The 15,290-nt window shown below is 40.9% G+C and overlaps 1 protein-coding gene across 1 annotated transcript in view; it reads left to right on the top strand.

Moving 5' to 3' along the window:
* Window positions 1–4,042: 4,042 nt before the first annotated feature.
* The window catches only part of CPE (carboxypeptidase E), a 58,820-nt gene continuing 47,572 nt past the window's right edge, over window positions 4,043–15,290 (top strand). Inside the window, exon 1 of the mRNA XM_062574937.1 lies at window positions 4,043–4,349. Coding sequence (XP_062430921.1) covers window positions 4,043–4,349 — 307 coding nt within the window. The remainder of the gene's footprint in view (window positions 4,350–15,290) is intronic.

Genomic DNA, 15,290 nt, shown 5'->3' with positions numbered 1-15,290 from the left:
TGTCAGTATGACTGTCAGATACCTAAGATTCATGTAAAATGTGTCAGTCTATAAAAGGTTTCTATATAGATTTGTTACATATATAACGATATTCACCTCGCCAGCAAGAATACACCAAGCTCCTAAATACCTGGTGGGGGTGAGTTTCGGTGATACGGGTGAGTCGAGCATCTGTCAGGTGGAGACAGAGAAGAAAAGGTAGGTTGGAATAAGTAAATTGAAGGTGATTTACTTTCCTTTCCTATGCCTTGTTTCTGTCTGGATTTTTAAAAATACGTTCTTTATTTATTTATATTTCCTTTGCCCTGCCTTATATTAAGCCTGCTCTCGAGGTGCTGAGTAAAGCCATAACTTTCCGTTATCTCACTACCGTTTTCCAGGTATCCGTTGCTGAGTTGTGCGAGGTGTTTTGGGGGATAGTAATACAAGCCTCTGTGTTGAAGAAGGTTCCTCAAGAGACCAGAGCTGCCAGGTAGGGAGAGGTCTAAACTCTGAGATTGTGTGCAGAATCAGCAGTAAAACAGCTTTTGTTAAAGCTTATTCAGTTGTCTCCAATTATCTCTATCTACTTGTCCAATAATTTATCAAAAATGAGATCAGATGTTTTATTTTTTTAAATTGATTTTAACTGTTATATTTCTATCCATAATTTCTTGATGAGCTGAATTCCTTATTGATTTATTTTTGTGATCTGACCTGGTCTTTTAGAACATTTATAACCTATAACTATTCTTTCTGAATAGTTGTTAATACCTTAACTAATATTTCAGAATTTTTTCAAGATTGCAAAATGCAGTATAGCTGAATAGCAGGCCGATAACAATCCTCTGATGAGTTCTTTAAACATCTATTGACTTGGTCTTACTGAGAATGTGCTTCTCTTACATACTCTGTTCAGCATCCTGCTTGGTTATTTGTGTGCTAGAAAATACTTCCTCCCTCATACAATACAGTGCAGCATCCTACTTCTTTCCAAATATAAACTAGAAAATTTAACAGAATATTTCTGTAGCACCCTTATTAACAGTACGTTGTTGTTAATAATGTAAATCTCTGCTCTCCATCACAGTGGTGTTAAGATTTCTGTTGTTCCCAGTGTATTTATAAATAGCTTTACAAATAGCTTTAGGGTTCTCATTAAGTTTAGAAAAAAAATATTATAGCCTCATCTGCTTGTCTCGTCATATCTCGTCATACAAATGAAATAGCACAAAGTTACTGAAGTCTTATAAGTAGAACTGTCTGAGTGTGAGGATTTTTTTAAAAACAATATTTATGTATATACTTGCTGGTGAATTGCTGATTTGCTAAAAAGAAAGGTTCAGGCAAGCCAGAACTACTTGAGCATTTGTATCACATTCTCAAAATTGTTCACATTCACCAAAGAGAGAGACAGACAAAATGGACCTGAAATCTGCTGGTAGGTGATTTGTCTGGGCAAGGAGTACCTGAGATCTATTCCCGTTTTGGTTAGCATAGTTAGCTTACGCTAGAATATCCGGGAGCCTGGTTACGGGTATGGCCTGGGAACGCTGCAGTGGTTAGGGTAGTCCTCTGAGTCTCAGGCAAATGCAAAACTTTTTTCCGTATTAGGAAGAAATTTGACCTTCATCTCAGGTTACTGTGGACATCTCTGAACTATGGAAAACAGGAGAAGGGAACGAGTATAAAGGAAGTCAACAATTTAGTCCACCTACTCAGGTCTGTGAATGTTCCTAAACTCTCTGTGAATCTAATCTTTGTTTCTAAATCCCGTATTAAAAGAGGTTAGTATCCGTGAACTCAGAATGAAAGACTTATTTGATAGCATACAAAACTTTCTACACAAGATGTAGGCATGCATGCATCTATTTTTATAGGAACATATTAATTTTTTTTTCAGATTAACCAGTAAGGAAGTTACTGAAAATTCATTCAAGGCTAATTATGAAACTTGAATTGTGTAGTGGAATTATTATAATTCATTATTTGAAGAGTTAAAAAAGCTGATTTGTTGAGTCTAATTTTATCTTCGCTTTTAGTGACATATTTTGGGGAAATAAATTTGAATGGAAGCCAATGAGTGTTGCTACCCAGCATAAAGTTCTTCATGACTAATCAGAAAGTTCTCCTAGATGATGATACTGTAACTCTAAAATCACAGGTTTGGTAGGTTTGTTTACTTTTTATATAAGGAGTAAGAGAGAGTACAGGAGGAAAAAAATAAAATTTAGCTTGTGAGGAACTTAACCAATAAAGTTCATGAAGGAGGAAACTTGAATCTTCTGAATGTTGGATCAACGACCTTATTTTCAGTTCATCTTGGAGCTCTGAGAGTGTTACATATATGACATGTAAATTAAGTGATGTGAAGCCGTAAACAAGATTATACTGTAATTCATACTGGGAGGGGAGAAATCAGAGGGATGCTGAGAACAAGTTTGTATTTGCATTATTGCAAACCCAGAGCAGATATGGCACAGCATGATAAACATCCTCCAAAACTTTATAGCAGTAAGGAAGGAGAGTTGAGGGCTTCAGAGGACTGCTGTGAAGGTGCCTTTGCACATAGCTGCATTGTCATAACCCTGGAATTAAAGTGGGACGAGGAAGCTTCTGGACCTAGTTGGCTTTGAAAGACAGTAAGGTCAGGGGGAGCTGACCTTTGGGTATTTGTGTAAAAAAAAGCATACCAGCTAGTCCAAGACTGACAATCAGGACATAGAAAGATACCACGTATATGTGTACACACAGACATAAATACAAGTGTATTTTCAGGTCTGTGATGAAGAGCTTTGCTTTGCCAGCATGGTGCTTGTACCCATGAATACCTGATCAAGGTAGACTCACAGCCAAAAAGTACTTGTAACTGCTTTGCAGATGATGTACCCAGATCATTTGGCAGGCTCTTGGGCATGGATGCATGTTGTGGGACTTCGGATGTGTCTCATGCTATATTGCAAGTATGATTTTCAGGGCTGGTATCACCAAATGCCAGGAATATTAAGGATGTTCTCCTAGAAGATGTTAATCTTCATTATCTTCCTGCTTGTAACTAAACAACCTGTAATTCAGGAAAACAGCCATTGGGTTGCAAAGAGTTTATTAAACTTTCTGAAAACTGATTCATTACATTGTTATTTGGTGATGGAGGAATATGTCTTACAGGATCACCTTTTAGATTATTTGTTAAAAGGCTAGGTAAACAGGTAAGGAATTATAGGGAACAGGGTTCCATTTGTAGAAAGATTTGAACGTCTGAAAAGTTTTGAGTGAGGCTTTGTGTCCTTTTAAAAAAAATTATATGCAAGTTGCTCTTCAGCAGGTATACTTTGGGAAATGCAAGAGTCATCTTCCACGGGCTTTTCTGACATAGTCTAAACTCCTATGAACACATGTTGAAAAACTAGATGACTTCAGAAGTTTTTAATATCTGTGCTCTAGAAGAGATTGTGATTTATTAATATATTGTGAACGGCTTGTCACGACAGTCGGCCCATTGAACATAGCGGGATTTGCTCTCTGAGTAAGCGTTCCTCAGTATCAGAAAATATTCTTTGTTATCGCTTGCGTTCTGTCCTTTGGTTTCCACGACGCCACAAAGCTACTTTCAAAGATCATTAGCTCCTTTGTTTATATTTTGCCCTGTAACCTCAGCCAAATAAATACCCTTGCGTTATCCTGCAGTAGTGTGTTTGAATCCCGGGGGAATATCGGCGTTTCAGCGGAGCGAAGCGTCTGCTCAGTTGCACTTCGGCCGGTGAGTTAACCCGCGGGGGGGGGGGGGGGGGCGGGAAGCGGGGTGCGAAAAAAGGCTCGAGGGAAAATGCGGATGATTTAAAAAAAAAAAAAAAAAAAAAAAAAAAAAAGCAGCAGCAGCGGTGCGGCAATGGTGGCGGCGGGCTGCGCCGCGGCGGCGGGCAGGGCGCGGGGGCGCTCGCGGGGCTCCCCGGCCGCGGGCGGGGTCCCGGCGCCGGCGCCGCCTCCTCCCGGCGGCAGCGGCGGCGGCGGCGGCGGCGGCGGCGGGCTCGGCGGCGGCGCGGGCGCGGGCAGGGACGCGGGCATGGGCGCGGGCGCGGGCAGGCCGGTCGGGCGGCGGGTGCCGGCGCTGCTGGCGCTCTGCGGCGTGCTCGCTGCCTGCCGGGCGGCGGCGGCGGAGCCGGCGGGCGGCGCCAGCCGGCGGCGGCGGGTGAGCGCCGAGGAGGGCATCTCCTTCGAGTACCACCGCTACGCGGAGCTGCGGGAGGCGCTGGTGGCCGTGTGGCTGCAGTGCCCCGCCATCACCAGGATCTACACCGTGGGGCGCAGCGCCGAGGGCCGCGAGCTGCTGGTCATCGAGGTCTCGGACCGCCCCGGCGAGCACGAGCCCGGTAAGGCCGGGCGGCGCGGCCGCGCAAGTGCCGCGGGGCGGCGGCGGCTCCGGCAGCAGCCGCCCGGGCTCCCCTGCTCCCGCAGCGCACCCCCCGCCGCAGCCCGGTGCCCCCGCCGCCCGGGGAGGGTGGTGAGGGTGGTGGTGGTGGTGGTGGTGGTGGTGGTGGTGGGGAAGCGTTAGCGGGTGCGGGCTGCTGCCGGCTGCGCTGCGGCGGTGCTGCGCCCTCGCGCGGGGCCGCTCCGCGCCTCTCGGCGGCCGCACCGCGCGGGCAGCGGGAGCGCCCTGCGCGGGGAAGGCGCCAGCTGCGCACCGCCGCCCGCGGAAACCGCGTTGCCACAGGGCGCGAGAGGCAGTTCCCAGCGTTTGCACCGGTTCTTTTTTCGGCTCAGGATATGTTTTTGCATATGCTTGCTTTTTCTTTCTTTCCCTCTTTCTTTCTTTCTTTCCCTCTTTCATTTTAGACAGCTGTAAAGGGAGATGTGAGTTCTGTGCATTCCTTTTACACCTACGAGCGTGCATTTTTCATCAGTTCAGATTTCAGAACTGATGCTGTCATTTATGTCTGTACTCGAAACGACCTAATCCTGAAAGGTGCTGGCTACCCGAGGCCTGGCCGAATTAAGCCACCTGCGGTAAGGTCTTGACGTTCCCATCAGTAGGTTACGGGACTGGCCAGGAAGTCTGATCTTTAGCTGGAGATGTGGTTCTGCAGAGCTTTGGGACTGGCTCTCTACGGCTAGGGCTTTACCTTTAGTTTTTTGAGCCGAATCCAACCTTGCTTTGCATCTTTAGGGGACTTAGATTTTTACTGACTGCATAAAGGTTATTGATAATAGCATTAAAAATTAGAGATCGTGGGATCGTAGGACATGAGGAAGACTGAAGAGGAGGGCAGCATAACAAAGCCTTGCCTTCAAATGAAAAATAATCATAGAAATCGCAGTGGAATTTGAAAAATTTCTTTGTGGTGTGTTGCCATCTCGACAAGAAGAGTGATATAGAAGCTAAGCTTACTCTATCACCCTTGTGTAATTTACACACTGGAACGAGGCACGGTTATTACTGTGACTTTGTGAGCGTTAGAGTCAGTGGGCTGCTGTTACAGCCTGTTTCCTTGGCACTTCTTTCAAGCTGGCTGAAAGGGGGAGAAAAATAGCACTGAATGCAGTCTGAGACGGAGAGCGTGATTCTTCCTGGAGACGTGCTCTTCCTCCCGCTGGTGTCAGCGGCGGAGAAAGGGTTTGCCGTGGAGCCCCGGCAAAAGAGGATCCAACTTTACATCAAGGAGCGAGAACAAACAGCAGAGACGTTTCCTTTGGATGAAATCCACACATGGCCACAGTGGATGTCATGGACATTCCCCGTTTCCTAGAACACACTCAATCCATCACAAAAGGAGCCGTATCTGGCCAAAAACGCCATGTCTTTTAGCGTTCAGATTACATGTCAGGGAATATGATGAGTGCTGGCAATTTGTAGTGGCAAATACTGAAAATCCTGCTTTTTTTTTTCTTTTTTTTCTTCCCCTCTAGAGGATCAGCTGGGATTTGAACCAGAGCAAATTAATTCTTTCATTTGACTCTTCAGTCTCATTCTGCGAGGTACTGAGTATTTCTTGAAAAGTGGAGAGCTTCTGCAGCTTTTGTTATCTGCAGTGGCACATGAGAGGCACTCAGGCCCTCTGAGGAAGGGCAGCCAGTCAGACCCCATGCCTCGCTACGCTCAATATCCTTCGAAATCACTGCAAAAACACTGATAATGTATGTGCATCTATGTTCCAGAATGTAAACACCCAAATATTTTGCTAAAGATTATATTAGAGGTATTTTCTTCTTAATAACATACATTTTCTTCTACTGTGTAGTAAAATTTAGCACTATTTATTTTCATACGCGAGCTTTTTTAAGGTGTGTAGTAAAAGAAGTGGAGCCTTGTAACAACCTTGGCAGGAAATAGAAGGCTGATTTTGCAGCCTTTACCTAAGGGGTGAAATTCTTGCTCATTCTGAGAATCCACCCTTGATGAGAGTGAGAATATGAATATGGATATTTTGTGCAATTAAAGCTTGCAGGATCAGGACCCATCTGATTTATTTTCATCTATTATTAAAGAATGATAGAGATGCACAGACACGTGCATAAATATATGCATACATATACACACATATGTTTGTGTGTGTGTGTATACACCCATGTATATACACACACATATATTTTTTTTTCCTCCTTTCTTCAAGACAAGTTTAACAGGAGTCATTACTCCTGAACATATCCTGTTCCTACAAGATCTCCTAAGTCTTATAGTTTATTTTTAAATATGTACATCTATAAATGAAATATATAATGTGGCTCATGGGTGTATGATCTGTAGACTGCTTGTGCTTCTAGAAGCTTGGTAAGTATGCAGGGATGATACCTGAATTTTTTAGTGAGCTGCTGTGGAAAAAAACAATAAGAATTCTGTCCTTTTAGTGAGGAAGCTGATGATTAAATGATATTTTTGAAGAGATAAAGGAGTATGAAAATACATCTTCTGCTATTCTGTTTATGTTTTTGCATGAAGCTGATTGTAAGCAAATCCTGCACATACATGCATATACTACATAATCATGCATGTTGCATGCCCTTGCAGCAACATGTGAATGCATTTTGTCATACATAGACATATGAATTGACCTATATTTTAAAAGATTTGTTCTTTGTGAAATAAATTCGTTGGCAATATTTTTAAAAAAATACATGAGAGAGGGGTAAAGTAAAATTGTAGAGAAGTGCTTTTGATTACTAAAGCAGCTGCAATGAATCCTTAAGGCCTCATCTTTTGCTAGGATGAATGTATGTTAAGAGTTTTTTTTTTTTTTTTTTTTTTTTTTGAAGCCTGATAGTACTTTAGAAACAAGAATGGCTCCATATCAATAAGTCTAATGTCTTGCATAAGCATATAAAATATCTTGGCAAATCTTTGAAACACAGATTAGTCACTTGGAAGACTGAAATGGCCTTTGCTAAGCTATTCCCAGAGGCATGCTAAATGTCAAAAGTGTGAGAATGCCAAAAGTTTCTGATCATGCATTAAATACTAGAGAATGTACTGTCTTCTGTGCAAACTTGAATACCTCTATCTCCCTTTTGATTCTTGCCAAACAGTTTGTTCTAATACTTTACTTTTTTTTTTCTTTTTTTTTTTCTTTTTTTTTACTTGGTAGCTGCAGTTTCTTTAGGCTGATAGTGCGCTCAAATGGGAGAACAGATCTTGGGAATCACTGAAGGAAAAGAAATTGTTGAATAAAGAGAAGGAAAACCAGAAGATGAAGGTGTTTGACCTTTAACAAATAGTTTCGTACTGAGGAAGCTGTTCCATGCCGATAACTTCACTTTTAATCAGTGAGGACTAGAGGTTAAGGCAGAGAAAGATTTTAATGAGACTATAGCAGTGATTACATGTTAAAGGTGTTATCTAAACCTAGACTGGAACTGATCAAAAAATTTAGAGTGGCTTTGATCAAGCAAAAAAAATATGATTTTGTCCCTGTGCTTGCCAGAGAATTAGCAAAGTTGACAGAAGATAGTAGACAGCAAGGCGAAGAGAAGGAGAGTATGGCAAGTTGAGGATGCACCAAAGGAAAACAAGAGAACAATTGATAGAAATGCACAGATCATTTCTGGAACAAAGAAACCAATATTTTGCTTTAATTAAGATGCAGGAGAATCCTGACTGAGTTTGAGAGTAGCAAATAAACTCTTGCTTTGGATATCTGATGTTCTTTTGAACAAACACTTGATAGATGCTGAGCTCTTGAGGTCTTTTTTTTTTTTTTAATTACCTACCATAAAAAGCTCATTTTGGGCATAAGGTTGTATCCTTTAAACAGCAAAGAAATATATTCAGAACTGATTAATGCAGAAAGCAGTTGTTGCACCATTAATGTTCAGCCATTTGTTTAGATACGCTGCCACTTCTGACTCATTTGTACCATTGATTTTGGTGGCGCAAGATCTTTCTGTTCATGCTTCACTTCTAACATGAAAATGAAACATTATGACATTTTCAAGGTTCTTAGGGGCTTTATTCTTTATATGAAAAAGTTGTAGCCAAAAATTTCTCTCAAGTCCTACTTCTATTTAAAAATACTAAGTTTTTATAGTTGTTATTTTTCAGTGCTATAGTTTTATCAAGAAATCTTCCTAGTAAGGATTATTAATCAGCTGGTTCCATTGTCACAGAGACAGGCTCTGGAAACTACTTTGCATCAAACAGAGGAGAGAGAATGGCTGAAAATGCGGATTTTGTGATAACAAAATGCTCTGCGAATTTGTGCCATTTTCATCAAAGTTTTCATGCTACAGGCAGAAAAAAGGAATCCTGAAAAATATCAGAACGTTGGCATTTTGGAAGCAAAATATTCTTCATTTTTTCAAAATAGCATTTCATTTAGAAGACTTTTTCAATTTTGCTAGTTTTATTTTTCACCTTTCCCTCAAAAGGCATTTTTTTTAAAAACACTTGAAAAAGGTTTATTTGTAGTTGAGTGCTATATCTGATTCTCTAGAAAATGGTACCTTTGGGCTTTTCAGTTTTCAATGACAACAAAACATTGTAAGCCCGTGAGGTAGGTCTCAGTGACGAGGAGCGAGCACGTTGTGTGTGAAGTGTGCGAAACAGGCGTGCATTAGCTGTGTGACCCTGCAGTGTGAGACTTCTGTGACTCTTCTGAGGTGGCACTCAGCTACGTTCACTTTTGGAACTGTCGCTCTGGGAAAGACCCTCCTTGTTGCCGTGGGGTGGGTCGGTGGTGGTGCTAAGCTTCAGTAAGCTGGTTGGCTTGCAAAATTGCTTCTGCACTGCCCTCCCCAAAGTAGCCCCGTGTCAGGCTCTCAAGTTTCTGACTCTCCAGCTCTGCCTTGCAAGATCACTGCAAGCACTGCAGCTATTTGCACCTGAAAAAATTTTTTTTGAAGGACAGACAAAACAAATGAAAATTGTGCATCCCCTGTATATTAATGAATGCTACAGAAGTCATTGTCGTCACTGTCACCGAAGTGCTCCCTCGTTCAGGTGTGGCACAAGCCATGTGATCTCATACCTTCTGTGATACAATGTCAAGCTGAAAGTTCATGGCAAAAAAAAAAAAAAAAAAAAAAAAAAAGGTTATGTAGGATGTTTGTTTCACTGTTGCACAAAAGCACTTTTTAGAGGTTTTTTTTAAAATTATTTTGTAAATTTAAGCGATTCTGCAGCCATTCTAGAGACCTGTGAGTAAGTGTTTTTTTCTGAAAAAGAAAAGCAACAGCAAGAAGAAGAAACAAATGTGTAGGAAGATGCAGTGGTTTCAGCACAGCGTGGGCAGGAGTCTGTGCCGTGCTCCCTTAGAGCTGTGGCACGGGAGAGGGAGGAGACAGCTGGACCTTAGGGCCTTGCGGTGCTGCTGCGCTTCACTAGGAGAACATTGAACTCGTGTAGGCAATAAGACGTTTTAGCAACGATGATGTTAGAAAGCACGTAACTGTTCTCTTGGTTACGGTGATGTCATCAGATGCTGCTGCTCTAATGTTATCATTTACAGTTATTTGCACATAATTTTGTAAAGCTTCTTTTTTTTCCCCTCCTTCTTGCAGTTTAGAAGTGAAAATCTTGTGAGCTATTTGATGGGCTCTATTAGTATCTCCTAATTTGGCAAAAACATTAATACAAATTGACTATGGCAAGAGCTTGTTGTTAAAACTGGATATTAGAGAGCAAATCTAATTTTTGCATGTTCAAAGTTGAAGCAAGCATCAGTTTTTATCAATGGCTGCTTGTTTGGCATTTTTTTTTCTGAAGAATTTGGGACTAGTCTCTGAGTGCAGTGAGTTCATATTCAGCTCCTTTATGGCAAATGCTATACAGATATGGGTATAAGCAGCCTGCTTTGTATCGGGAGTACAAGAGACGCTGGTCTGACCATGCTGTACTGTCCTTTTTCCATCCTCTGCTGTTCAGCTTCTCTCCTCTGAACACTTATGCTTGCAACCCTCTTTAAACACGTGCTGCGCTTCAGGCAGTAAGGCAACAAGAGCACGGTCGGTTTTAAACTGGGTACGCGACTAGGGCAGCTCTTGGTGTCTCTGCCTGGGTGTATGGGGGTATAAAATAAAATGCAGAATAAAAAATGGTTAAACCCTACTAATGAGTCTAGCTACCTTTTAGGTAGCCTCCTGCGTCTGGGTTTTCTTTGTGTGTCGGGGAGCAGATTTCCTTCCAGAACATTTAAGGAAGTTCTGCCTTTCTCCTGAAGCTTTGCTGGGGGTAGGCTGCAGACTTACCTTCTGCGGGCGCTGAAACCAGAGGGCAAATGTGACCCTAGTTGCGCCTCCATCGTACTGCAGAAGAACGGAGAGGCCACAGCTAACTTTCCAGTGAAACCCCTTTTTGTGCTGTAGGAGCACGTATGCCAGTTCCTCTGGAGTCCTCAGGGGCAGGGTTTAGCCTAGGTAGTCTCTTGCAGCCGGACTTTAACGCTGCCCATGGCCAGCGTGGGATGTCCAGTGTCCTTACGAGCCTGCAGGCTCATGCGCAGATCTCGGGAGTGCTGTAGGATTTGCAGGCAATAAGATGGCTGTCTGTACATGCCGAGCAAGTTTTAAAAAGGCATTTGTTTTATTTTTAAGAGCCTTGAATAACTTTGTATTCTTTATAATTTCCTTAGTAGCACTGATTTTTTTGAAAATAAAAGATTTTGCTTCTTTAATGTTTTTTTTTCTTACGTAAAAAATATTTTCCTAATATTTGTAAATTCGTCCCTTCTTCCTAGGTCATCCTAAAGCTCAATTTAAGATAGAGATACAGAATAAAACGAGTCGAATGTAGTGCTTGGAAAATGCTGCTGAAAATCGAGGAGGTGTGGTAGGCGCGTTTATAGATCACGTTTGCAGCTAGTTGTTAATGCCGTTCGTGCTCCCACTGAAGTCAATGGAAATTCACAGAGATATATGGTTAGGCAGCTGTGTTAGGCAGTCCTCGTAGTGTTTCCTAGAGATATAATACTCCAAATTGCTTTGCTGGCTGAGGTATTTAATTGCTTCTATTTTTATTAGATCATTCAAAAAAGGATTAAGAGGGGGTTTGTGCTCCCTAGGAAAATACTGTAGGTCCTATCTATTGTGTCTTAAGAAGCTGATGTTTTCTTTTACTTGATTAAATAAGGAAAAGAATACACAAGCTGTAGAAAAAAGGGCTTCAATCTTTATAAAGGTATAAAATGACTCCACTGAAGGCAGTTGTTTTATTTTTTAGTCTTAATTAAAATTAGACTGTTTATGAATGTTAACCTGACTATGAAGAATTCCTTGATCTGACTTGGACTGATTTTGATAATTCTGCTCCTTTCAAAAGAATTGATTACTTTGACTTAACTGTTCTTTTTGAAAGAAATTATCATCACCCTCCACATTTGCAGAGTTCCTTAACAGTTTCTAATGAAAACAACATTTTATTGTTGGTTTGGACTAAAGGCATGTTATATTATGGTGAGGTTAATGTGAACTCCAGGGCATGTATAAAACACAATGATTTCCTAAGATTTTGTGAGGCATTTTGTTGAAGGCAGTAAAATGTAATCACATGATTTTATCAAAAAGTGACCTTACCATCATATAAATAATTCTTCATTCACTTTATCCAGGAAAAGTCATGTATATTTCTATAATCTTGTGATCAATATCTCAAGCCTTTAAGTTATGTAGAAGATGAAAAATGTGAGACTGGCCCTGCTATTTCATAGTAAGCAAAAATTTTTATCTGTAAAAATGGAGTCACTACTATGTTCAGTCAATTTATCATTAGAACTACATTAGAATTAGTTGTGTGTTCATTCCACCTAATTTTTAACTTTTAAATGGGGTATGTGATTTAAAGCTCACATGCTATACTTGGCTATTCATGCTATAATCTTACTTTGCAATTTTAACAGATAGAGCTCTTAGGTGGGCTGCATTGTCCTCTGAAAATGTCTGTTTTCTCCACTGACTATAAAAGGAGCCCATTTTAGGCAGACTTCTAATGTAAGCATTCGTGCAAAAGGTTATGGTTAAATGTGATGAATCCCAGCCTTCATGTTTCATCATATAATATACTGTGTTTTGTTTTATATGCTTACTTTGTGACGCATACTATTTATCAACTGCATTTAGTCTTTTCTCAGTGGATTAATTTGTATTGTTAATTCTTCATTCCTGTTTAATTCATGTTCCTTAAAAAAAAAAAAAAGAAAAGAAAAAGTCGTAGGTCACATCTTTTTCTGGCCTGCAAGTTCTTTTTAAACAAAAGCCTCATATTTGTATTGCCTTAGTGGCTTGGCTAGTTGTTCCCCTGAGATGAGAAGTAAAATGGAAAGAAGGTTTGTAGGTGAATTCTTTTAAACCTCTATGGAATCAAGCAAAAAGTGAAAACTGCAGTGTGTAATTTAAGGCTTCCAGGTTAGTTAATTAAAATGATGAGTAGTAGGTATGAGCACTGAAATACAAGCTCTGTTCATTTTGGACTAAGTTGCAGAGTGACATGTTGAAATCAAGAGCCAGGATTCACTGAATTCGGAGCGATCAGGATGTCACACTGGAACCTTAGTTTCTGGTATGCTGAGGCTAAATGAAGATGCTAAAGCCCTTTAAAGTTAAAAGGCTGAAGAAAGCCCTCCCAAGTAAGATGGTAGTACAGTGGATGGGTTTTGGTTGCAGTACGACATGAATCTGAGCTCATTTGACTGCCGTAGACCTTCATGTATTATCTCGGATTTAATGTGAAAAGTTGATGCTGCATTGGGAATGGATTAGGGGCTCTGCATGAACAAAAATAATAAGCTAGCTAGCTCATTCATGGAGATCTTGGATTTTGGAGTCAGACTTTTACCACATTTTGGAAAACCAGATATATGTGGTGTGATGCTATAGCTGGCCTAGGGCTTTGAGGTCATCACCTTGCCCATTCCTTTCAGATTTACTGTTATTGATGAGGACAGTAGCCTCTAAAGTATGGTCTTGGTCCATACCAACTTCCCTTTCCAGCAGAGATTTTCTGCAGTGTGCTAACTTCATGCTAGCTGAATCATGACCAGCCACATCTTCGCACGACAGCAGCAAATAACAGCATGATTTTCAGAAGACTGTGGGATTCAGTTCATTATAAAGCCGTACTTCAGAAATGTGTGCAAAGCCAAGTAACAGAGGGTTTTAAATCATAAACCTATGGTGGCTGTTCTAAGACAGTAAATGTTTGTTTTAAATTAATTCTTTTTCCAAAATGAGACATTTATAACTACAAAAGCTAGTAGCTGTTTACTAGTAGTTGTTCCTATTGAATCATGTACCAAATCAACATCCTTGTTTACTCACAAATTAAGTCGCGTGGAGCCAGCTGAGATAATCATTCTTTATGTGGAAGTGTTCGTTATTGTGGAACATGAGCTGCCTGATTCACAACAGGAGAAAGGAGATGCTCTGGCTGCGGAGACTGCCTACAACGAGAACAGCCGTCGTATGCCTAGATGCTTGTCCTAAAATATGTGTCTGCCTTAAAGCTACTGAAAAGAATTTTTTTGCTCAGGTAGTATGTGTGGCTGCTTGGCCAAGATTTAGTGAGATGGTTTCTTGGCAGAGGCATCCTTGCTGACATACCAATTTAACGATGTAGTAGATTTTTCAGTATCTAGAAAGTCTGACCTTTGTTGCATGAGCTCTCCAAACAAACAGAAATCACGCAGTGCTTTACTGCAAGAAATACAATTAAAGTTTGGAAGCAGCAACAAAAAAGCCAAAGCACAGTGACATATTTTAGAGCTCCAAACTTTTTGCGTAGTCATGTTTCCAATGTGATAAGGGATTACTAGGTAACAAATACATGAATTACTGTATATTTTTCTCACTGAGATTTCCAACTGTAAGATATGTCATTTGAGTGACATCTCTCAAAATTAAATCATGCCCACAGCATGGTTAGCTTTGAGTTAGACAGGGCAGACCTCCAGTACTGCAGCGTAGTGAATGTGTGAACCTATATTTCTTGCACATTTATCTTTCAAAATGAATATTGTAACTTTTTTTTTTCCTACATCAGACTGAGGGTTTTGTAGTTTTAGCTAGCTCTATTTTGGCTTATTGGATGAAGGAATGATTTTAGAACTGTAAACAGAGATCGAGTGACTGTAGGACTTAAATATGCTAACTTGTACTAAATAAGACCTAGCATTCTTTATACATTAAAAAAGAAAAAAAAATCTTACTTCAGAAGAGCCTTATGGATATGGTAAGGTGACTCTCCATATCAGATCTTCACTTGATATAAACTACACAGTGGTTTATTTTCTTCTCCCACCCAGCTGCTGAGTGTGCACAAAACAAACCGAAGTCAATGGGAGCTGTATGTTTGTATTTCCATTATAAGCAGGAGGCTTATAAATCCTAATCCTTGAGCCTGCTTGTTTGAATACCCTTAAAACAGAAGGCTGAATGTAACTTCAATGCTGTAATAGCTTGATGTTAAGGAACGAGAAATGAAAAATTTACTCCCTTCTGAATAAAAGTTCTTCTTTCTATTTTTGGTGAATTCAGTACATAGGAGGATTGAGAAAGGGGTGGAGGGGAAGCTGTGGAGTTGGGACCTGGGCTATATTATGTTTCAGCTTTAAACAAGGCCATCTTTTTAGTAAGTTGTTTGACAGAAAGAAAAGGTGGTCTTGTGATAAAGGATGCCTGACTTCTTTCCTGGCTCTGCCATGAATTTCTCAACTTTTTGGATGAGAACACTGTTGCTCGGTGCCTCAATTTCTCATCTACGTGATAGGGAAGATTATACTCCCGTGCTTTGGAAGGTTGATGTGTGGTTGTGCTACGTACCTGATATACAGACCTGATACGTGGCATGTGGCTCAGTATTTCCTCCGCCTTTGAGGCACATCTTCTGCCTGCTT

Source organism: Rhea pennata, chromosome 4, assembly GCF_028389875.1.
Source record: "Rhea pennata isolate bPtePen1 chromosome 4, bPtePen1.pri, whole genome shotgun sequence".
NCBI classification, from domain to species: Eukaryota; Metazoa; Chordata; class Aves; order Rheiformes; family Rheidae; genus Rhea; species Rhea pennata.
This window is presented reverse-complemented; position numbering and strand designations above follow the sequence as displayed.